Source organism: Limanda limanda, chromosome 18 (genome assembly GCF_963576545.1).
Source record: "Limanda limanda chromosome 18, fLimLim1.1, whole genome shotgun sequence".
Classification (NCBI taxonomy): domain Eukaryota; kingdom Metazoa; phylum Chordata; class Actinopteri; order Pleuronectiformes; family Pleuronectidae; genus Limanda; species Limanda limanda.
In genome coordinates this window covers 2011549-2035059 of record NC_083653.1, presented here as the reverse complement: position 1 = coordinate 2035059, position 23511 = coordinate 2011549, and the positions used below count along the sequence as shown (strand labels likewise).

At 43.0% G+C, this 23511-nt stretch overlaps 5 protein-coding genes across 5 annotated transcripts; 3 read left to right on the top strand and 2 right to left on the bottom strand.

The window, feature by feature from the left end:
* Positions 1–1109: 1109 nt before the first annotated feature.
* On the top strand, positions 1110–1949 carry LOC133024808 (spermatogenesis-associated protein 45-like). Its single transcript, XM_061091978.1, has 2 exons — positions 1110–1350; positions 1930–1949. Exons 1-2 carry the CDS (start codon positions 1110–1112, stop codon positions 1947–1949), a joined length of 261 nt encoding a protein of 86 aa, XP_060947961.1.
* tatdn3 (TatD DNase domain containing 3) lies at positions 1734–6869 on the bottom strand (the record flags this gene model as incomplete). The annotated part of the gene is given in 10 exon segments (XM_061091745.1): positions 1734–2433; positions 2536–2616; positions 3577–3689; positions 3777–3832; positions 4290–4399; positions 5100–5162; positions 5457–5541; positions 6031–6104; positions 6499–6531; positions 6737–6869. Coding segments are annotated over 10 exon segments (912 nt in total). The 5' UTR covers positions 6794–6869.
* An 82-nt stretch (positions 6870–6951) lies between these two features.
* nsl1 (NSL1 component of MIS12 kinetochore complex) lies at positions 6952–9858 on the top strand. The gene is made up of 6 exons (XM_061091866.1): positions 6952–7158; positions 7970–8042; positions 8166–8296; positions 8647–8701; positions 9326–9393; positions 9483–9858. The coding sequence occupies exons 1-6, from the start codon at positions 6997–6999 to the stop codon at positions 9750–9752; spliced, it is 759 nt and encodes a 252-aa protein (XP_060947849.1). The 5' UTR covers positions 6952–6996; the 3' UTR covers positions 9753–9858.
* A 468-nt stretch (positions 9859–10326) lies between these two features.
* On the top strand, positions 10327–11491 carry batf3 (basic leucine zipper transcription factor, ATF-like 3). The gene is made up of 4 exons (XM_061091976.1): positions 10327–10368; positions 10510–10614; positions 10969–11013; positions 11128–11491. Exons 1-4 carry the CDS (start codon positions 10327–10329, stop codon positions 11260–11262), a joined length of 327 nt encoding a protein of 108 aa, XP_060947959.1. The 3' UTR covers positions 11263–11491.
* Positions 11492–18267: 6776 nt separating this feature from the next.
* atf3 (activating transcription factor 3) lies at positions 18268–22991 on the bottom strand. The gene is made up of 4 exons (XM_061091429.1): positions 22902–22991; positions 20732–20999; positions 20502–20609; positions 18268–20292 (listed from the first exon to the last, which is right to left on the bottom strand). Exons 2-4 carry the CDS (start codon positions 20996–20998, stop codon positions 19972–19974), a joined length of 696 nt encoding a protein of 231 aa, XP_060947412.1. The 5' UTR covers position 20999; positions 22902–22991; the 3' UTR covers positions 18268–19971.
* Between the last annotated feature and the right edge of the window lie 520 nt (positions 22992–23511).

Genomic DNA, 23511 nt, shown 5'->3' with positions numbered 1-23511 from the left:
ATAAAATAAGTATATCAAAATAAAAAGAGTTTCATTTGATCTCTCAGAGGCACTGGGTCTTCATTTACAGTTTTTTAAATGTTCACTTATAACACTTGTTTCCACACAGTGTTACTGTAACCTTGGAGCAAGCTTCCTTCCTTCAGGATTCATAAAGTCTATCTTATCTTTTCTTACACAATTGGACAGTTCAATGGTCTTGGTCCATGAACTCAGATTAGTGCGTCCATATGCTCAGGTCGTGTATCTGCCCTCTAATCCTCATCCTCCTGTGACCCCGTGACCTCTGCAGCAGGTGCAGGATCTGGATCCAGATCCTTCTCGCGAGGTTACAACAACCCGAGCTCCTCCACAGAGTTTCCAGGAACTACGTGTTATCTCTGTTGCTCTGGTGAGGATCAGATCACCTCCTGTTACCGGTGGAGGGATCGTGGAGAGGGAAGAGGTCTCACTCTGTGTCTGTTTTCAAAACAGACAAAATTAGCCTGGTCAGAAACAGACACACATCTTGTGTATAGATGATTTATCATCATTATCCTGTAACAGGACTGTTTATGAGTTAGATGATAGATATTACACACGTTTCTGAGTGATTTTGGTCTTGAACATAAACTGTAAATAAAGATGTAAACCATTACTGCTCCAAAAAAGTGAAGCCAAAGCATCTCCATCGCCTCCTGGTGGCTGGCTGTGATAAAGGTCACAACCCTCCCTCCTGTATGTTAGCATGTAACATGGACAACCCTTCAGTGAAGTAAATAAGTTTCCTAGTTTGTCTATAGAACTGTCACTTGTCAATTTGTTGGTTAATTGTTATAAGTTTTCTTATGATTTACAGTTTATCGTTTATTCCTATTATTTTAACTTTAAGTTTAGAACATTTGATAAAAAAACATACTTGTTAAGCTGCAAAGAAATTGTGTTATTTTTTTAGCTCTAGTAGCTGTTTTTGTAGTTCTAGAATCTAAGACGGAGTGATACATCGCATCAAACACAGAAGATCTTTGAGCACACAGACTTGTCTTCAAGTTTCCCGTTGTCATGGGAACCTCAGCATCACTGGCCGAGCACACTCTGGATTATTCATCGGATCGAGCTGAAGCGGCGTGATGGCGAGCCGCGAGCAGCCGGCTCTGCTGCAGCTCAACCTGCACAGGGAGACCTGGTGTCAGGTCGGGGGGGACAGTGGACAGGCCTGGGAGAGGACGGAGAGGAGACACCACCGCGGTCACCTGAGGACCAGCCCAGTGCTGCTCGCCGCTCTGACCGGGGCGCCGCAGCGTGGGGGGGGCAGCTCCGAGCGGCCGCCCCAGGTCAAGCTCCCGGAGAGAAGGCACTTTGAAGAGAGCTGTAAGGAGGCTGCTCAGCCATTTACTGAAATACTGCTTTAATATCTCAATGAGTATTTACAGGGTGTGACTTAAAGTGTAAACAATATTTTTCATAAGGGGCATAAGATGATGGACATATGTATTATGTGTATATATATATATATATATGTTTATTTACATAGCACTTATCTAAACAAGGTTACAAAGAGCTTCACAGAAAGAGAGAAAAATAAGATAACGACGCCGTATATTTAAATAACATGTTTATTATGAATAATTAAAAACCTATATTACACTTTATGGAAAGTGCTACGTTAAGATTGTGGAGGGAGACTTTAGTTTGCTCAAGAATGTTTTTTATTTTAACTTAAACACAACCATTATGAACACAGTATACAACAGCAAGGGTTGTTTTATAAAAGCTGAGTTCAGTCCCCAGATATCCGTGCGTCCTTGAACGCAGCAACTTGTTTTTAAACAACTCATGCAGCAGAATGATGAAACTATGAAAACTATTCGATTCTTTCTCAGTATATGGATCCGGAGGCTTCATCACGACTCTATGAATCATTGTCGTGCATCTTTTCTCCTCTTCCAGATAAATCCCACCTGGTGTAAAACGGCTGCAGGACCCTGAGAGCTGGGACAACAAATCCTGTCCAAACATGAGAGCAACTGGTCAAGAAGAAGAAACCAGTCTGAGGAGAACAATTCACTTGTTAGATTTCTTTGTGTCTGTGTTTGAATATCATCTCTAAACCGTCTGTTCCCTGTAAAACTTCACGTCAGTTGAAATGTCTCCACAGATTAAATCTTCATGATCATAATGTTTCCTTGTTTCATCCAGAGTCAAATCATCAGGTCAAAACATGCTGCGTCTTTTGCGTAACTCCTCGTCATAGAACTCTTCCCCATCCTCAGGCCAAACTGTAGAGTTCAGAACTGTGTATTTGTGTGTGTGTGTGCGTTGTTGCGTGTCAGCCCCGGGGAACAGTCTGTACGCGTTCTGTGCCGTGACGATCTGAACGGTTTGAGCCGACAGACCTTTGACGTGAGCGATGTACCGACAGGACAGGACGATGTTACACGGCTCGTTCCTCCCCTGGGAGACGGAGAGAGAGAGAGTTACTCAGATCTAAACGTCTGCAGAGGAGCTGCTCGTATGTCACAGCATCGATTCCACTCCGATCATTTCCAAACTCACGTGCTTGTCGAGCCCCAGGGCGGGAGAGTCGGTTTCCAGACAGATGTGCTCCAGTGGAATCGCTCGGATCAGTTTGTCTCTCTGAGTGGAAACATCACAATGAGTTCATCACCTCGGTATCAGGGACGGCTGCAGATTCACTAGACACAGGGTTTCCTGCTTATCTTATATTCTCTTTAATCTGGGGAAGAATATATCAGAAGAGAGTTTATGTCTTTCTTTCTCTAATCGCTTTACTGGAGTTACTGAATAACGAAAAAGAGACAAGATAAGATAAGGAAGCAGAAAAAATACCTAACAACTCGGATATTAGGTCGTAAATGAACGATCAATGAAGTTTTATGTTTAAGTGAACATATTAACGTAGGAAGTTTAGGAGTTGTGTTAATGAAATACAAAATGACACAAAACTGATTTATATTGTTACATTACATTACATTACATTTCATTTAGCTGACGCTTTTATCCAAAGCGACTGACAATAAGTGCATCAACCCCGAGGGAACAAACCAGGAACAACAAGGATCAAGAAAGTACAATTTCTTCAAAAATAAAGCAGGACTACAAAGTGCTATAAGTAAGTGTCATTTAAGTGCTACTAAATTGTTAGTTTCAAAATTGTTAGTAGTTTTTTTTGTTAATTTTTTATTCGAGGTATAGTCGGAAGAGGTATGGTTGTGGCTTCATCTGAACATTTGTGACAGGAGAGTGGTCCTGAACTGTCCCTGAATATCGCCATGACCTTGATGAAGGTCAAGCTGAAGAGAAGAGAATGTAAATAATTAATTAAGGATCCATTAGGCAACAAGGGATGTGTTTGGGATTTGAGAACGTCAACTCAGCAAGAAGAAGACTGATCTCACTCATCTCGCCTGCTGCTGCTGTTTGTGGTGGCATGAAACACGTGATTCATTTCCATATTTTACATTTTTCCCTGTAATACGATATCAGCCCAGAATGAGAATCCCTGCTCCTAAGGTTGCGGGATGATCTGCATAAGCAAATCAGGCTGAGGATGCATCTGAGGGACCTGACGCTCACCTGCTGGTTCCTGCAGACGGCCGGTGGGAAGGAGAAGAGGAACCCGGCCTTCACTCCGTCCAGAGCCACCGACGGCTTCCCGGCAAAGTTATGCAGCAGAGCGCGACTGATCCCTGAGGGAGAATCAAAGAGTCAAGCATTCCACTCGTCTGCGGCTGTGAAAACTGTGTGAGCATGACTGACAGGAGGGAGACACCCACCCTGTTGTCTCATGGTCTCTATGGTGACTCGAGCAGCTGATCGGGAGTGGACGTTCCTGTGAAGAGGACGTAGAAGGACGAGTGAACAAGAACCTAATGCAGACTTGATTGTTTTTCAAGGAGACTCATCCTGCTCATGTTGATCGTTTTATAACTGTAAAAAATTTCTAATGTCCAGAAAACACATTGATTTCCTCAGAATGTCCATTGCTGCAGCTCCTCTATTCAGCCTCTGTCTTAAACACCAAACCTGCTGCTGTGGGATGAGTCGTGAATCACTTCTTCATTCCTTCTTGACCACGAGTTCTTGTACATTCCTGTTCCCTCATTATCTAATCTACTCAACTTTTACAGGAGACCAGCTGCAGCCTCGGCCAATGTTCCCCTCATCCTGATATGAATCATCTCATCACGGCATCGTTGTGAAATTATTATTAAAATATAAAAGTGAGCGTTGTGAGCCTGAGGTGTGTAACATGTACTTTTCACTCTAGTCTATCCCGATGTGCTCACACTGGAAGCTCCAGCTCCTTGGCGACGTGGAGCTGTTTGACGAACACGGTCATCTGGTCGTCTCTGTCCTGCTGAGTGGGAGCTCGCCACGGCGTGAAGTCCAAACCGATCTGGAGCCAGAAGAAGAGGAAAACCAGTGAACCCACGCAGCTCGTCAGAGAGATTATTTTTATCATTTTACCTTCATTAAAATTAATAAAGGCTCAGAAGTTCCTAGACTTTCTTATTATTCATCCAAAACATGTTTCAGCTTTTCATTGACTGGTTCTGACCTCATGAAAAAGAGGAAAACTTCTTTCAATGAAATAACAGTGAATCTATAAATGTTCCTTTTGCTAGAATAACTGATTGTTTTTTATTTACTTGACAATTCAAAATGTCTGGTGGAAATAAAAGCCATCAAACCTCAGTCTGACTCTTGATCCCATGAGAGAGACTGTGACTGACTGAGTTCATTAACTTTTACCAGCAGAGAAGATTAAGAGGAGTTTTAACAAGTTAAATCCTCTTTTCTTTTCCAGAAGTCACATTCAAGTGGACTTATTTAAGGGATGAAAGAATGTGTGTAAAGTGGTGGTGTGTGACATGTGTGTGTGTTTCTACAACTTGGTTTTAGTGTGAAGAGGTTTAGGTTGAAGTCATAGACTCTTATAAGCCGAGGAATTCAATTTGAGGGAGAGAATTACTTGAAAAATCGGTCCTGAACATTTGTGAACCAAACAACATGTTTGATCGCAGTTTTGTGTGTGTGTGTGTTTGTTTGTGTGTGTGTGTGTGTGTGTGTGTGTGTGTGTGTGTGTGTGTTTCTACCTCTCCTACAGCAACAAGGCGCTCTCTGTGTTCGTAGAGCAGCGGCAGAGCAGCATCCAGGTCCTGTTAACAAACATCCACATAAGAAGCTTCAAAGCTAAAACAGACTTTATTTCCAAGGCTCGTCAGAAGACTTAAATGAAATCAGATGAAACATGAAACCCCAAAGACAATCAGAACAGGAACAAGATATAGATTAATGTTTACATCACAGCCGGAGGTGTGGATTTTAGTTAGGGGCCTTTGTTCCCTGCATAGGACCCCCCCCCCCCCCGACACCACTGAGAAGAGTGGGAACAGTTACGCTCCCCGTAAGGTCAGAATCTATAGAGTAAAATCCCCTCCCCCCCCCCCCACCTGAGGCCGGGCGCTGCGCCGCTCGGGCCCCTCGCCGCCCTGCAGAGGATGGACCCCGAAACACGGAGCCACCACATCTGGATAACTGTGAGAAAAGAGAAGAGGTGATAATAAACATGTGGCCGTCCTGCAGAGAGCAGCTGTAAAGGAGAATGTGAACTATCTTCATTCTATACATCGTGCATGAGGGACTTCGTGAGAAGCTACTTCCACCACAGGTGTGTGTTATTGTTACAGATGTTCCGACACAATCTTATGAATTTAGAGATTAACTCCACACGAAAAGCATTTTGTTCACTAAACTGTTACTGCAGATTCTGAAGGTTTTATTCAACTTACTTTTAATTCAGTAGAAATCTGAAATGTGTCCCCTCTCTCCCCTTTCTCTTGTTTCTATTTGCTCGTCCAACAAGTTTTATAACGTGAAAAGCTCAAGCCGAACTCGTTCTTTTTTATGCTTTTACTGCATCAGTCCTTCCTGCTTTCTCTTACATTATAAAATTGTACACGACAGGGACTATATACTGTACGTCCTGGGACGGATTACTCGTTATAACACTGAGGACACACAGACCGTTGCTGCAGCTGGAGAAGTCTGCTGAACTCCCCGACTTCTTCTGTAACAGCAATCAGAGTCTCTACCCCAGCCTGCACACACACAGACACACACAGACACACACAGAAACACACACAACTGGATTTACCTGCAGCGATTAACCTATTGTCCGAGCTGAATGCTCTGTACAGCAGCTTTCAGATATTCACTGAAGTCTGAATATTCTCCTTGGAATCTCACTTGTCGTTGAACTTCCCTCATGTTTAATGATCATTTTGCATCTTTTTTTGTCGTCTTCTTTGAGGACAAAGTGGGAGAAGATCCAGATCCACGTGACGTTCTAGTTCTTATAGCTTTATAACTCTATTAACTTTTTTTCAGTGTCACTGGTTGTATTTGTATTTTCTCCTTCGTGGCTCGTTGCTCAGTCGTGATGCAGTTTGTGTGAAAGCTGGAGAACAAATAGAGTTTGAGCAGAGAACCGACCTGTTTGCTTCTCTGCATCACATCCTCCAGGTCCTGTGACAAGAAAACAACTGGAATCAACACAATCAAAGTGGACGAACCAGCCAAATAGTAAAATAACACATTTAAATGCTCGAATAAGCATTTGAGATGTTCACTGACAGATGTGTTTTATTCAAATAGTTTACACTGCTCCTGAATGTTGTTTACACCCAGTTAGCTTTGTGCTAATCGTGTTTACAGACACATGACCTTCTACCTGCTCGAACTCACGGGCCGAGATGTGACAGTGAGAGTCAACGAAGCCAAGTTCCATCTGGAAATTAAACTATAACAAACAAAGAGACTTGAAAACACAGAAAGAAACGTTCTGTCATGTGAGAGCAGCCCGGAACGTTCCCGCTGAGCCAACCGGAAGTGTTGCTCCGGGGGAATGGGGGGACCCTGTTAGCCGTCGGACCCGGAAGTCCCATCTGTGGTTCCGGTTTGACACAGAATATAAACAAGTTGGCGGTAAAGATGGAGGCGGAAGAGGCGGAAGAGTTCCGAGTCCCGGTGGCGACGAAGAGACAAGTGACGGAGCTGGTGGACAAATACAAAGACATTTTAAAAACCGCGCTGGACGGACAGACGGATGTCCCCGAGGAGACGCGACGGGGTTTACTGCAGGAGCTGCTGATGGTGAGTCACGTTACGTTACGTTACAATACGTTACATTCAACTGTTCAAGTAAAATCATCTCTCACCTGAAATCCCCTTCGAGAAATAACAACAACAACAAATCAAATCTAATAAATGTTATTGTGTCGTGAGGAAGTTTATTCGGACCAAAGTGCGACAACAGCTGCAGAACGTAACAACAACAACAACAACAACAAACAGATATACGTGATCATCCGACTCTCACACGGTGTAAAGATTAATAATGCAGAATAAAAGTGAGTTGAATATTTCACCTGCTCCTAAAAACACGTCAAACGATATCAAACACTAAAAGGGTGAAACGCTTAAAATATGAAAAACTAAAACTGGCATTAAAACCTAAAAAGTGTAAAACGGTTTTATGCTCATTCAGTCTTAAGTCAACCATTGCACACAAATGTAAAAAACTACTTCTACTAAATTACTTAATACGTTGGCTTTTAATTTATATTTACAAATATCAATATTGTCATAAACCTCCAGATTCTATCGACCTGTAGCAGCGGCACTACGCCCCCTTGTGGTAGGAGGTTTACTAAACATATTACAACTACACTATCACTGAGTAGAGCTCATACCTCCTGTGTGTAAATGTTAAATATAATTTTCTATAAATAATAAAAGACACAAACCTCACATTAGACATCACAATCAGATGAATGATTTCACTTGTAGGTAGAATGTGTAGTTCTGTTAGAAACTCTTCAAACTGTACACTTTTGAAAGGTTGTGTGAACTGTGAGTGTTTGTGCTCTTTGTGCGATCTGTGTTCACTTGTGTGTCCGTGCAGAACTTTGAAGCTGCCGTTCAGGACAACGTGTTGGTGAATGGAAAACCTTGGGAGGAGGCGCCTGAAGCTGAGGGTGATTCACTCCGTCCCTCATTAAACTCCTCAACTTGTTTTCATGTGTTCACCGGACAAATCATCTCCCTGACGACTAAAGCGTGTCCAATAAAGTCTTTTTCTGTTTCTCCTTCCTGAGCAGAGGATGAGTCGGCTGATCTGGAGAGCCTCCTGGACGACACCATCGTTGAGACCACCAGGAGGCGCCGTACTTACCCCAGACAGATCCTGCCTCACGTGGTCCACTCCCTCAAGGCCGAGCGTAAACTCATGGTGGGTGTGAGAGCTGGAGAATCACTAAAGTCACTAACGTTGATGCTGCTCCAGAAGTGGTCGCCCGTGTTCAAATACTGTTATCGAACGTATCTCGTGTCCAAATCGCACAAAATTCCACCCTGCACTTCACTGGGCCCTTAATGATACACATGAGGAGTGTGAAGTCGACAAGACGAATGGGTCCCAGAGATGTGTGAGACCCACACAGAGAGAGAGAGACTTCTGGAATTATTAGATAGATATAAGGAAAAGAACATGAATATAATCAATTAAATAATGTGCATCACAGTAACTGTCTATGCAGAAGTTATTTCTCCTTTTCATCCACTGCCTTGTTGTGTTTCCAGGGGCTTTATAAACATGCAGTCCAACCCCAGGAGGTGGCCAGAGACCCGGATCAAGGTATTTACTGAACACACACATACACACACATTTAAAACTTTTTTAGTCTCTGATGCTCAGAAAGACGCTAAAAGTTCTGCCAGTCAGTTCATTCTTTACCTAAAACATGTAAATATCATCACTTTCAAAAATTAACACACTTCACTTCATGGACTCCTGATAGAAATTATTCTCTAGTCTTTTGTTTTTATTCCTCTGTGGTTTAAAACGTTGCATATTCTCTCCAGTGGGTTCATATCCAGCAACTTTGTGTGCCGGACATTTTCTTCTTGCTTTCATGAAATCAGGAAGAGCTACTTCTCTGTGAGACAGTTGAAAGTTTCAGCCTAAGTGAACTGAAATACCTGGAGAAGCTGCTTCTGGTTCAGATTGTGAGTTTCAGTCGACTTCAGTGGATTCGTGTCTGCGTGAGGAGTCGACTCTTAGAGCTTTTACAGTCTATCAGCACATTATCCCTGTGGTTTATCACCGTTCAGCTGATATTTGGGTTCAAACCTGACGCAGCTGTCATGAAACACATCATAGATTAGTAGTAGATGATCGATTAGTAGATAATTATTTACGTATGTTCTCCACATAATGTGTATTAGTAATAGAATCTAATCCTAAATGTTGTTTCCTCAGAGAACATCATGACGGATCTGTCTGCTGCAGCTCCTGAGATGGTGAAACAGGCCATCCAGGTTATCAAGGTGACACAGCAAACCGGCACTTATACACGTGTAATAGATGATATGTTTTTTAATAAAAGTTTTATTTACACTTCCTGTACCGTCCTCAGTCGATCAGCACTCTGCAGAAACAGGCCGAGGGTCTGGGTGAGATCCTCAACATGAAGCCCAGCCACACCAGCCTGGAGATCCACAGGGAAGTGTTCAGCTGCACCGGCCAATCAGACGCTCCGGTGCTGGCCACGGGCACAGCGTCAGAGAACAGGCAGCCAATCCAGCGAGCCGTAGAAGAGGCGGCGGCCTCAGAATGCTACATGCCTCTCGTCAAGAGACCCAGGCACCCTGTGGGGGGGGCTGACCCAGAGCCGGACACTTTGTGATCAGAACATTTAAATTTGCCCTCAGTCTCTCTCTCTCTCTCTGTCTCAAAGTTTGTCTTCGTTTTAAGATCTTTGCTGTTAATATAAACTGTTTTTCAAACCTAAACTCGACCAGTGCTGTGTCATTTTTAATATTTGTCCTTTCCCTCCATTAAATATCTCAAACCCTTTCTGACCTGCTGCTCCGTGTCTCACTCTGAAGTTCACTGTTTCCCTCAGAACCTCAAACAGAAGTGAAAAGCTTCTTTTTTTTTTCAGAGGTTCAACTATTTTTAGTTGTGGTTTAACTCAGTTGTTGTCGGTGGTTATTTCTGCCGAATGTGGGATTAAAGAGATAAACCACAGTGTGATGTTATCGACCGAGGGGTTGTGAGTCGGTGCAGGATCGTGGTCACGTGACTTATGTGAACCGTCCTCGCTGCTGCTTCTTCTAAACCTGCAACAAATTAAAAAAGGTGAAAAGGAAGCTGAAGTGAAGCTGCAGGATTCTCGCCTGTTGTTTAGACTTCACCGGAAACTTTGTGTTGTGTGTCGGAGACGCTGAGCCTGAGCGCACACGCTTTAACCTCCTGTGATGTCAGAGGGCAAGGACGACCACCTGTGGGACACGTGTGTGGTAAGATCACGCTTCTTCTCCTGGTGTGAGCGACGACACAAGGTCAGAGGTCATGGGTTGTATAGAGGGAAAGTGAATGAACTGCTATTGGTCCGTGGTCACTGAAACGTGTGTGTGTCTGTGTGTGTGTGTGTGTGTCAGGGTTCAGAGGACGAAGGCCGGAGGATGAAGAGGCGAGAGAAGAACAGAGTTGCAGCTCAGAAGAGTCGCAAGAGACAAACACAGAGAGCCGACCTGCTGCATGAGGTGTGTGTCTGTGTGTGTGTGTGTCTGTGTGTGTGTTACCTCTTTAGCAGCATTAATACTGACCTGTGAGGACCAGTACACCTCATAGGGACCAGAGCCTGCTCCTAACAAGGTCAAAGGTCATTTCTGAGGTTATAATTGGGTCAGTACTTACAGATTTGCACAGACCAACAAACAAACAGTATAAGTAATAAAGCAGAATCACAAGATAACAACGAATTAGCAGCAATTTACATTGAATTTTAGCCTCGAACTAAATGAGAAGGTCCTGAACCTCATATCAATCATATGCGGTTCTTCCTCTTCCTGTCATCCATCATTTCTTCTGGTCTTCTCTCCTCCTCCTCTCTTCAGGCCTGTGAGCTGCTGGAGCAGAGGAACCAGAAGCTGAGGACAGAGGTGTGTTTACATGTTTACTCTCATTCCGCATGAAAGTGTTGTTGTTGTGTTTAAAATCAAACAAGAACCTCAAACCAATAAAAGAATAAATGAAACCGTTGTTTTGTGTCTCAGGTGGATTCTTTGTCCGAGGAGCAGCGCCTCCTGACTGAAGCTCTCTCCTCCCACGAGTCTCAGTGTCCCATGATGCACTGCTTCTTCTCCTCCTCCGGCCTGCAGCCTGACAGCATGGCCGCCTGTTCGGTCTGAGGTCAGGGGTCACATCTCTGACCTCTGACCTCTGCAACATCTCTACAGCTGTGATCCACCATGTGATGCAGCAACACAACTCTAGAGGGCAGTGTTCGCTATTATCAGAAATAAAGTGGCAGATTTCCAGATGGTAGTGAAGAGCGCCCCCTGGTGGCCACACTCTACATTACCATCACTGTGGTTCCACTCCTCTTTCAGCTTTTAGTGGGAGAATTAAATAAAACATTGTTCGTATTCATATTGTCACTTCACATGTGACGAATTAATGAATCTGTTACTTTTTTAAAAACTTTTTTGGGTTTGTGACTTCTATTTTATGCTTTTATTTCATTTTAGAGTCCGATGCATGTTTCCTCTGTTGTGTTAAAATAAATAAGATTGTGTGATGTGATGATCTGAGGTGTAAAATCTGTTCAGTTAAAAGTTTATGAACTAACATCTTATCTATCTACAATAGTATTACACAATAGCTTATTTGCAGCTCTATTATACGGAACCTGGACAAAAACAGATTTTTCCAGGAACTGGATCAAAACCTAAAACACATCAGTTAATAATTAAACTTGAGCTGAGTCAGAATCATGTGTTCTGGAAAAGTGAAGACTCATAAGTTCCAAATGGAACATCTGGAACGTCAATGGTTGAACCACTTGACATTTTCACTCTTCCCTCATGGAATAAAAACATATAACACAAACCTGTTGGGCTGTAATGTATAGAAATATGTAGCTTATTAATAATCATTATACATGTATATGTTTATAGGAATATTCAGTGGTGTTCTAGGGCCGTTTTGATCCAGTCAATACAAACAACACAGACTGCATTAGAACAACATTAAAACTGAGTTATTATCATTTTTATTAAATTTTCTTTTGTTCTATTTGAATAAAGCTCAACCCACTGTTGTGCATGAACTTTTCACCTTGTGATTTTTATTGTGTTCCTGCCGGATGATGCTTAACAAGGGGTTTAATATTCTTATAAAGTATTATTTATTTTTTTTAAATATATTTAAATTAGAGAAAAGTGATCAAACATTTGCATTGCCAGAGCAGTATCTTAGAAAATGATGAATTGTGTCTTTTGTAAAAAAAAAATACAAAAAACAATAATGTGCTGAGCTTGAAACCATAATTTTCCATTGATCAACAAATATAAAAAAAACATAATGATGAATGGAAACAGCAAAATCCCTCGTGTGTGTTTCTGACCACATGTTCGTCGGCGTTGGAGGGGAAGAGAGGTCACATGGGATCGTACCTCATTCTCCTGAAGGTCTCCAGGTCGTTCTGAAGTCACAGACACGTCAGAGAGGTTCTGTAAACTCTGCTTCACCTGGATCTGTGGTTTGGAAACGCTGACGGACACTTGCCCAACGTCACAGTTCCACATCCTCACCACGATCGCATCAGAAATCATGGTTTGAAATCTGCTCGGTGGTTTCGTTTTCCCTTCCTCTTGCACTTTGAGGTGAATGAACAAGATGCTGACGCAGGAAAGAAGGTGTGGATCTATCGGATCTCCTCTGCAGACGTCTGGGAAAACCAAACTCTTGTTCATCAGAGAAACAAGAGAACGGTTGATGTGTGGAGAAACGTTTCAGAAGTGGAATGAACAGCCTGTTGTGGGATTGTCTCTCAGCTCATCTCCACAAACAGGACCTGAAGGCGAGGGACAAGATTCTGGGGCTGGAAGTTTCCAGTTCGACCAATCACATTTGAGCAGCTTTGGTTCCCTGCAGGTGAACAGTACAAGGCACAACCCCCCCACCCTCTGGTTTGTGCGTTTGTTCTCACTCCTGCAGGAAGCTGACGTCACAGTGATCAGATCAGCTTCTGAATGAGCGTCCGTCCACAGCATCGGCGACAGGAAGCAACATGTCGCCCTGAGAGTTCTCCTGAGAGTACAGGACGGAGCCAGCACCACAGACACACACAGCTGGGACACAAACACACAAACACACATAATACTCATACATAATCACACACATCTGGTGAAATCTTGGTTATTGTCACTAGCCGAATGTCATGTCCTAACATCACCTGTAGGCTGCGCTCTGCTGGACTCAGCTGTTTAAATCATAGTGTTTGCACATGAATGTTCTGTGTGCCAACACCGTGAACTTTGACCTTTGACCTCCACATTCTAATCGGTTCATGTTTGAATTCCAGTGAAGATTTGTACCGAATGTGAAGAGATTCCCTCGAGGCGCTCTGGAGATATCGTGTTAACAACGGGAGCGATTCTCACCAGATGGGTTTGGCCTGAGATGGAAAAGCAGGTTGAACTTTTCTGTTTTGCAGGAACTTCTTTTATCTTCTGAGAAACTTATCTTCCAATCAGAGGTTGGATTGACTTCATCAGCCAACCTATGATTATATATTTCTGCAAAATTCTCGCGAAGAGAAAAGTGGTTGCCAGTGTTGAAACAACACACACACACACACTCACACACACACACACACACACACACACACACACACACACACACACACCAGCAGTGACACAGCTTCCCAGTCAGATAAATACAAACCGCCTCTGCTTAATTATGGAATGCTTTCTTTGTAATTTCTCTGGAAGAACAACAAATGGTCAGAGTTCCAGAACCTGAGGATTCTCATGAGAAACAAATGTTTGTGTTACTCAACGTATTTGTAATGTCGACACAACTTAAATCCACAGTGTTGAAAGAAAAGTCCCCTTTGAGTCATGATAAATAAATGGACCTGTGTTATATATATTGTGGACTTGTGTTCTCACTTCATCCGACCTGTTTCCTCGGTTTCACTCGAGGCGACAGGAAGTTTCATCTTCTTGTTTCTGCGATAACTTCAAGCAACTCTTTGAGAAACTCTTTGACTCATTACATATGAAAGTTGAGAAATCAAGAGTCTTGGATGTTTCTTAATTAAATTAAGAAACATTTCCCTTTCCACACCCACACAGAAACATGCACAGGGTTGCAGCTCTCTTCCTTGAAGTGACCACTGATGCAATCTGCTCACTCTTTGCTGGTATCTACTTCCTGCCATCTTGAAACTTCATGATGTGACTGTTCCTCTCAAGATGGATAAATATAAGCAAGCTACTTTAAAAAGAAAACTTTCTGAAAACGATTCTTTCAGAGACTTTTAGAGACAAATCGTGTCTCAAGATCATCAACATGATTTCCTCTGAGTGGACGATGGTTCTGGCTCAGCAGCGTCCACACTCGACAAATTGATAATAAACTTAAATAAATGCTAAAGACGTCGTTAGGAGTCGTTCAATCCAGGATACACACGCTCGACCAATCAGGAGTCAGTCTCAGCTGTCAATCATTACGCCTCCGCCCATTTTTATACCATCAAATGAAAAAGCATAAGCAAACATAACAGAATCAGAATTAAAGTTTGATAATTGTCCCTTCTACTAACATGGAGGAGGCTGGATTCAGGACATGTACTGCAGCCGGCCACCAGGGGCTTCAGATGAGGAGTCTGAACTTTTGTGACCTGTGGTTGCTCGTCCCACATGAGGTATTGTCCAATATGGGGCAAAAGTATGCGCACCCCCCCACACACACACACACAAAACAACACACACACACAAGCACATACACACATGTAAAGGGAATATTCGTTGTCATTCTCTGGACCGATGCAACTCAGGCATATGCGGAGATGAAATGACTCATGTAACGACAGTGTTGTAATTTCTGAACTGCAACTTCCTGTGTGTTGTGGTCAAAGGCCACAGCTTCATACACCAACGTGCGTGTGTGTGCGTGTGTGCGTGTGTGTGTGTCACAGTCACATGAAGCACCTTACGTGAAATAAATGCATTGTATGCACAGTGTTATGAACCTCTCACTCACTAACCGATGTGTTGACGATCACACTCTCCTGACATTTTCCTGACGGGCCGAAGGTGAGAACACAAACGTCTGAGGCAGAACAGAAAAGGAAAGTTGGTATGGAAAAGGAAAACCAACAGAATTTCATACATGAAACTTATGCTACCATCATAAATAGATTAGTTAGAAGTATGTCAATAAGAGTTAAGGAATCCTGTGCTGATATATACGTTGGTTTATTTAATTGTAATGTAATCACCTGAAATGAACAGACTGGTAACAAAGAGGTTAACATCTCAAGTTCCACAGAAACTGTTTTAATGTATAATGTATCTTTATATGTGTTTAATGATAATATGTTTTTTATAGGATGTATTATTATTATTATAACGCATCCTGGCTCGCCTGGCGGTGACCTCGGTGACGGCGCCGGCTGAACCGAGAACAAACGGCAGAGGCGCCTGTTTTTCACGAGGTTGTGTTGAAACTTCTGACTTCCGTTTCTGCTTCAGCCTCGAGTGTGTTGACCAACTTCTTCTCCACCAGCAGCTCGTCAAGTGATCAAGGAACCGACAGTAAACAGTTTAGTTCTGTGATCCGAGGTTATTTGTATTTATTTAGTCATGAAATTGAAAAACTACAGAGACAACATTTAGCTTTGAAACACGAGTCACTTTAAAACACTTTATTCCTGTGATAACGACACTGGAGAGACTGAGTTCTGCAGGATTTCTGATAATAATCTAAACTAAAGCAGATTTATGTCAGATCCTGTTCAGACCAGTGGAGCTTCTGCTGCCGGCGTTCCCCCCCGATCGTTTCATTAAAGCCCTCAGACACGACAGCTGAACCTTGGCTCAACTCTGCAGAGAAACATCAACTCACTGGTTTTGCTTCTCGGATGAGTAAGATGAGCTGATTTTAATTCATCCCTCTGTTATAATAACAACAACACAAATAAGTGACACTACAGGAAATCCACATGCACAGACATGAGTAAGGACAGATATGGAATCCTGAAGAACAGGAGAGTTCATATCTCTGCCAAGGCCCGAAAGTCCCTTCACGCAAAAACAGTCAAATTCACGAGATTCTGACTTTTATCTGAATCTGCACCAAGTAAGACACTAAATAAATATCAGTCCTCTAAACATGTCTGATTATTTTCATCAAGATGCATGAATTCTTCTGTGAGAAATCAATTAGAATGTGGGCGAACCTCTTAAAGCTATAAAGGAAGACTAATAAATGCCAGGTTGTGCATCCTGGTGTTGGATTCTTTTCCGACCCACGCCACATTCTTTCACAAAGTTTCGTGGAAATCTGCTCACTTGTTTTTGCGTAATCTTGTTCACAAACAAAGGAACAAAACAAAACAACATCAGAACACTGTGAATGTGTCTCAGCATCTCCTCGGCTTGTCGGGTCTGAACGTGTTTCCTGTCCGTTTAAAGTCGTTTAATGGACGTCTAATCGCCCAATTACACAACCGGCTAATTGGCACAAATCCGTAAAATCCCTCCCGCCGACAAACCCAGAGAATCACCTGATCCACATCGGCTTGAAAGTTGAAATCCTGTGGTTTGACCCCACCTGTCTGGCACTCGGAGGTGAGGAAAACAAACTGTTGTTCTGCTCCGTCGGGCTGCGTCGGGTCAGAGGTCATGACCTCTGGGTCGTCCTGTTGAAGATATATAATAAACCCACTTCTTCAGAACGTGGGTTAGGAGAAGAGAAGGTTTTCCATGAGGTGTTTTCAGGTGAACTGCGGAGCGGTGGAAAAGTGGGCGGGGCTCTGCGTGAGGGAAACGTTTCAACTTGATTCTTGTGCTTTGATACAAACTGGTATGTTAATTACAATGTATAATCTGGCCTGAGATCAGATTCCTCCCTCTCTGCTCTGCTGGAGCTTCTTCTTCTGCTCGCTGCCACGTGTGCAGGGTTGTTATGTTGTGTTATGATCAATTATATTCACGTACAGATAACGTTCGGGTTTTAAATTAACCGCGAAGACGAGATTTCATTTAGAAGAGTGAATAAAAAGAATCTCCGCAGGATTCCGGTGATGTTTTGATTCCGATGCAGAGATCACGTGTCCTTGTTGAAGGGACATCGACCTCTTCAGACACGCCCCCTAACGACCAATCCCAACAGAGAGAGGGGCAGTTGGCCAATCAGAGCTGACTGGGCGTCATCGGGAGGAGGGGTCTTAAAGAGACAGGAGCTAAAACCCAGTGTTTGAGACGGAGGCTGAACAGAGGAGCTGCAGCAGGAACGAGATGTTTACTGAACATTCAAGAATAAAAACATTACACAGTTAAAACACTCGTTGGAATTATCAAAGTGATTATGAGCAGAATGCGTCTTATTTAGAAAAGAGAGAGAGTGTTGAACATTTCTGCAGTTGGTTGATAATTAAACTTTATTTCACAGATTATCTTCACAAACATTGAGTCATATCTGATCAGCCGATGCACACACACACACACAGACACACACACACACGGCTCTCTCTCTCTCTCTCTCTCTCTGGACGGACGACATGTCCAGTCTTGTCTCTCTCTCTTCAGCTGCTCTACTCTGCCTGTAGGTTTTCTGGTTTTCTGGCTCGAGTGAAAAACAAGAGATAAAACAGGAAGAGACGACCCGACACGTTCAAAGTTTCATGTTCCTCTGGGAATATAATTATCTGGTTTTATGGAAAGAGTATTGTTGTTTTCCTCGTCTATTTTTCTAGATCTTTAACTTTCTTACCTTTTCATCTTTTTAAAAAACAGCAGGGTTCATACTGATGCAAGCGAGTGGCAAAGTTAGTGTGTGTGACTTGTGGGTATTATTCAAAATAGAACAAGCAGCCGCTGAGGGGGCTCATTAACTATTAAAGCCTATTATCACATAATTCAAATTATCTATTTTTATTACTTTCTTTTAGATGAAAATTCTCGTTCAACGTTTGCACTCGTTATTGACTGTACATTGTAAATAGCGTATTATATTGATTATTATTATTATATTAATAATGTGAAATACGAGCTCTCGTTCTCTTTTCTGCAGCTTTGTAACACGTAAAATAAAATGTTGACCTTTAGTTTCACATCATAGTTAAGTTCTAATAATTCTTTGAGCGTTGACTAGAGTTTTTCTGAAGACGACAACGTGACAGGTTTCATTTCAACACATAACTTTAATTAACACGGTATCAAAAACAGAAATTGAGGGATCACAGAGATGGAAGTACACATTGGCAGCAGCAGAGCGTTTATACCTGACAGCCTGTGGTTTATTCATTTGGAAGCCGATGCCTCCAGCAGTAGGCACAACAGAATACACACAACTCAGTGCTACGACTCGACAATTAACAGCCACAACCACAACGCACACACTTTGAACACACGCAGACGCCTGCGTCCCTTTGACCGTGTGACTCTCAGACACACACACACGATACACAATAGAAACCGTCTTCCACAACCTATTTATTTCCCTTCTCTTGTTGTAATATGTACAGATGTTGTGTAGCATGCACACACGTTTCTGGACAATTTGCGGTTATGGTGCTCGACAATAACAGTGAGTCTGAGTGGAGGGCGGCAGAAATATCAGTGGAACGACAACATCTCAACACACATGATCTGGTCTTGTGTAACTTCAGGCTTGTGCCAAAAGGTGACGCAACACTTCTGATACCTAGCTAACGATATCCAGTGAACATAACTTTCAAAGCGACAAATTTAATAAATACACTATTATAAAATAACAACCTATTTTATTGTTTTTGCTATGTCAAAACCAAGGGAGGCATCTGGTGTTTATATACAGTAGCACAGAGTCAATATGCAATATACAAGATTCTCGGTAGAAAACACGTCTGAAAAATAACACTCATGTAGCTTCATCGTCACAGAGGATGTAAAAACAACACCAGGTGTGTTTAAGAGGGAACGCAGTGATAATTAAAGTGTACTTGTGAAATTACACGATTCACTTTCTCTTGGACAAGCTTCCCTACGGCACATCTCAAACGTTTAAGTAAAGTAGAGTATCGTCTGCATATAGGAGTATATCGGCATTTATACTGTGTGTTAAGTGCAGAATCACAAACCCTGACCGCAAATTCAATTTTCCCTTTTTGAAACTGTTGCTGCTACTGTGGCTGAGGGCCCACAACCGAACTTAGGCTACATCCGTGCTACTCCGTTTCCACGTGTAAACGGCATCTTCAAACTAAAGCGATCTCTGTCCACACGAGCGGTTCGGTCCTGTCACGGTGAAAAGGAGCCGGACGGAAAACAAAGCGGCGTCGAAGCAGCTTCGCACTCTTTCAGAGGTTAGCTGTGAAACCAGGCAATAAAATAAACGTACAGTGCGACTCCTGCAGCCAGCGTAGGACCTGAGTGGTTAGTGGTAGCAGCAGACGTAGCAGCTCACGTTGTATAAAGGACGAGCAGACGGGGTTAATACAACAACAACGACAGTAGTTTCTTAATAAATATACAGATTTTCATACAACAAGCGCATACAACATTGCTTTCAAACTCACTCGTACATGTCGCTCTGTAACTACGTTCTTTGCGGGTGAACAGACAAACGTGTGAAATCACTTTGGTACAAAACTCGGACACTAACTCAGACTTTCATCTTTTCAAAATACCTGTAAATAAAAAAAGACAATCAATGATCATTTAGTTTTTAGTGCTTTGGCATCGCCTTGGCCCTGACTGTTTGAAGGTGCTGTCCATTGTATGTCAGCCGTCCAATCAGGTTTCAGAGAGCGGTGGGCGGGGGGGCGGGGGGCGCTCCCTGTAGCAGCGATGTGGATGCTGAACGAGTCCGTGAGTCTAAAGTCCCAGAAAAGTCCTGAGAGCTGCTCATAGGTGACCGGGACAGTGAATGAGGTCGAGGGACAGGAGTCCTCCGTCCAGGGGGGACAGGGTGGACATGGAGGAGATGGAGGAGGTGGTGGAGGCGGTGGAGGAGGAGGAGGTGATGTTGTGCAGTTGCAAGGTGCTCTCCTTGATGTGCTGCATGAAGAGCTTCCTCTCGTCCTCGGGGGTCTGGCCGTTCTGCGCCCGCACGATGCAGGTGGGCCGGTGCAGGTTGAGCATGTAGACCAGCTGCTGCTTCTGCTGCTTCAGCTCCTCGATCTGAGCCTTCAGCTCCGAGTTCACCGACTCCAGCTTCTCCGACTCCTGAGGGACAAGGACGGACATCAGGTCACACTTTCCTCTTAGGCTTATTTGTTTAATCATTTGTTGAAATAGAAATGTTGCATTCAATCTATTCATTTCAAACTTTATTTCATGGGGACATTGATTAAAACTTCTTCTTGACGTGTATGTTTGTGGTTGAAAAGGTGGAGAAGGTTTAACTCGGTGAAGTGATGGAAGTTGGAAAGTACCTGCTGCAGAGTCTCGGTCTTCTCCTTCTTCTTGTTGCGACACTTTGCAGCAGCGACCTTGTTCCTCTCTCTCCTCCTCTTCCTCCGGTCGGGCTCCTCGACCATCGACTGAAAACCAGAGAGAATAACAAACCGTGAACATTCGACCCGGCAACAAGCCAACGCTCTCATCCGGTGTAACCACGCCCCCGCCCCCCCTCCCCTGTCGTAGAGTTTCCTCTCTGACTCACCTCTCTCTCTCTCTTGCCCCCGGACCCTCGGGTACCGGGCTCGTCGAAGGCCCGGTCGGAGCAGGAGCTGGCTCCGTCCGAGCTCATGTCCACGCTGAGGCCGTTGGACAGGCGCTTGCTCTGGATGGCGAGCCGCAGCTCCTCCTTCACCATGGGGGTGAAGTGGGTGAAGTCGTCCAGGGTGAGGCTGCCGGGGGGGGACAGGCAGGGCACCAGGGCGGAGCAGCTGATGTCGGCCAGCGAGGGACCCGAGTGCTGCAGCATCATTCTGGAAAGAACCAAGCAGATCGGTCTGAGTCACGGGGAAAACTTTGGATTTACTCACTGGGAAACAAACTAAAGTTACTGGAAAACAAAAGTTACATTTAAAAAGAGCTCATGAAAATATAGGACACCTTCATGCAATTTTTGGAAAGCGACCAAGTGGAAATTAATGAGTGAAACAGAATAAAATAGCAGCACCTAATAGGAAACATATTATTTGTAACTAACTAATACTATGAATAAGACAACGTTATTTTATCTAGGCTTTTGATTTGATTGATTGGAATTTAATTTATTTGTATTTGTATAATTATGTCTTTATTTACTTCCATTTATTCTTATATTTTTATATATGTATTATTTTTATTTTTTTTATTATTATTTTATTTAATCTTATTTTAAGTTATTTGATTTCTGCCTCTTATTCTTTACCCTGAGTGTTTGATTGTGGGTGGGGGGTGTTCATAAACGTTTGTATGTTTATAAATGTTTGAATGTATGTTTCTAATATGTAAAACTCAATAAATATATTGTTAAAAAAAGAGCTCATGAAGTCGGGGAGGAGATAAAAAGACATTACAACATGGAATTAAGATTAATGTATTATTAGTGTTTAATATGTAAAAATAAATGTGTAAAATATTGCATGAGAGTCTGGAAATATTCAAACAAAAGATATTTAGTGAGTTTTTCTGTTTAAAAGTCAATATTTTATCTGTAACAAGGCAACACAATAAATATTTGCTCATGTTTTGAGAGCCGATGTCATAAATACCTGGAGATAATCATTTATAAGAGTTTGTTGTGTGAGCAGTGACTCATGGAGAATTATGACGGGTGGTTTGATAAGATGATTATAAGGTTGAGCTCAGTGAAACCAAAACAAACAACGTCTGTATCATCAAAGAAAAATAACACAAGAATAAATAGAATTAATTTGTTTAAAGTAAATTACTTATTACAGTGTTTTCATAAGGAACTCTGTAGTTTTTATGTTTCTCAAAAAAGTAACTTAAAGATGAATTAAAGTTGTTAATAATCTGTTGTTAATAACATTATAACTGTGGTTTTCATTTTCCAATTCATCTAAAGTTGATATTGATTTTAAGCGTACATTTTTATCATCTTTATACATATAATTTTAAAAAGTGAGAATAGGAACAGTTGTTTTGTTCATCAAAATTAACCTCAGAACCTTTCAAATAAATGTGAATCAAACATCTGTTGTCTCACAAAAATTATTAAAAACTAACATTTAAGGCATTTTAAAGAAAATACTGTAGTTTTCCATGTGAAGTATCAACAAATAAAAGAAAAACAGCGAAATAAACTTCAGTTCTCTAAACTTATTTGTCCTTTGTCGCCTAATTAGGTTGTTGGGCGTGTTGATGAGGTTGTGGTGTAATAACGTTGTGTTGTGTTGGTGTCTGCTCTTGTGAGTGAGTTGTGTTAAGTCTCTGATGTTATTAAAATGTATAATAAAAACATCTGTTCTTTAAACACAACTATGTCATTTCAAAGAAAAGACAACAAGCTCTTTAAAGTGTCTTGTTTTCTTTTTATCTAAATAACTGTAACTTAACAAGTGAAAGACTTAAATCACAAATATCTGTTAACAAATCCATAACAACTGTTATTAAATCAACTCTTTCAAAAGGAAGATTCCAGCTGAGACTCAGAGTCAGGAAGTGTCTGAGTGTCTGAGTCTCTGAGTCTGTGAGTCTGTGAGTCTCTGAGTCTCAGTGGGATCGAGATGAAAGCGAGTTAAGAAGTTTGTCTGAAGTGTCCCGGGACCGATGAGACCGGGACTCCTCGGCTCCTGTCCCCGGGACAACGCAGCCTCCCCCCGGCCTGGAGCCGGAGGACACACCGCCTCCTGCTCCAGGAGAACCGAACAGGGACCTACCTGTGAGAGGTGTCTGTGGCCGGAGGAGGTGAAGTGAAGTCGGGGAAGTTTTCCTCTGGTCTCGGCTCCTCTCGCTGCTCCGTGTGTAAAAGTTGCGCTTGTGTCGGACGCGTTGCATCACAGGAGTATTTACAGCAGCGTGGAGGGGGAGTGGCCTGGTGACGCAACCAGGAATGTAGCGAGGGAGGGAGGGGCGAGGGAGGGGCGAGCAGGGAGGACAGAGAGCAGAGGGGTGACGTCATCCTATTTATAGACGGCTGTGGCTGCGATGATGCAACTCAGCAAGATGGAGGCTGGGCCATAACAGGAGAGACCTCCCTCCTCCTCCTCTTCCTCCCTCCTCTTCCTCTTCCTCCCTCCCTCCTCTTCCTCTTCCTCCTCTTCCTCTTCCTCCTCCTCCTCCTCCTCCTCCTCCTCCTCCTCCTCCTCCTCCTCCTCCTCCTCCTCCTCCTCCTCCTCCTCCTCCTCCTCTTCCTCCTCCCTCCCTCCTTTCCTCCTATTCCTCATCCTCACTTCCTCCTCTCATCCCCCTGCCGCCCTCTTCTTCCTTCACCTCCTCCTCTTCCTCCCTCCCTTCCTCCTCATCCTCTTCCTCCCTCTCTTCCTCCTC

Coding starts and splice junctions, on each gene's coding strand:
- batf3 (XM_061091976.1), top strand. CDS start 10,327: ATGTCAGAGGGCAAGGACGACCACCTGTGGGACACGTGTGTG. Junction 10,369..10,509: donor ACCTGTGGGACACGTGTGTG/GTAAGATCACGC, acceptor TGTGTGTGTCAG/GGTTCAGAGGACGAAGGCCG. Junction 10,615..10,968: donor GAGCCGACCTGCTGCATGAG/GTGTGTGTCTGT, acceptor TCCTCTCTTCAG/GCCTGTGAGCTGCTGGAGCA.
- atf3 (XM_061091429.1), bottom strand. CDS start 20,998: ATGATGCTGCAGCACTCGGGTCCCTCGCTGGCCGACATCAGCTGCTCC. Junction 20,610..20,731: donor GGGGCAAGAGAGAGAGAGAG/GTGAGTCAGAGA, acceptor TCTGGTTTTCAG/TCGATGGTCGAGGAGCCCGA. Junction 20,293..20,501: donor AGACCGAGACTCTGCAGCAG/GTACTTTCCAAC, acceptor CTTGTCCCTCAG/GAGTCGGAGAAGCTGGAGTC.
- nsl1 (XM_061091866.1), top strand. CDS start 6,997: ATGGAGGCGGAAGAGGCGGAAGAGTTCCGAGTCCCGGTGGCGACGAAG. Junction 7,159..7,969: donor TACTGCAGGAGCTGCTGATG/GTGAGTCACGTT, acceptor GTGTCCGTGCAG/AACTTTGAAGCTGCCGTTCA. Junction 8,297..8,646: donor AGGCCGAGCGTAAACTCATG/GTGGGTGTGAGA, acceptor TTGTGTTTCCAG/GGGCTTTATAAACATGCAGT.
- LOC133024808 (XM_061091978.1), top strand. CDS start 1,110: ATGGCGAGCCGCGAGCAGCCGGCTCTGCTGCAGCTCAACCTGCACAGG. Junction 1,351..1,929: donor AAGGCACTTTGAAGAGAGCT/GTAAGGAGGCTG, acceptor CTCCTCTTCCAG/ATAAATCCCACCTGGTGTAA.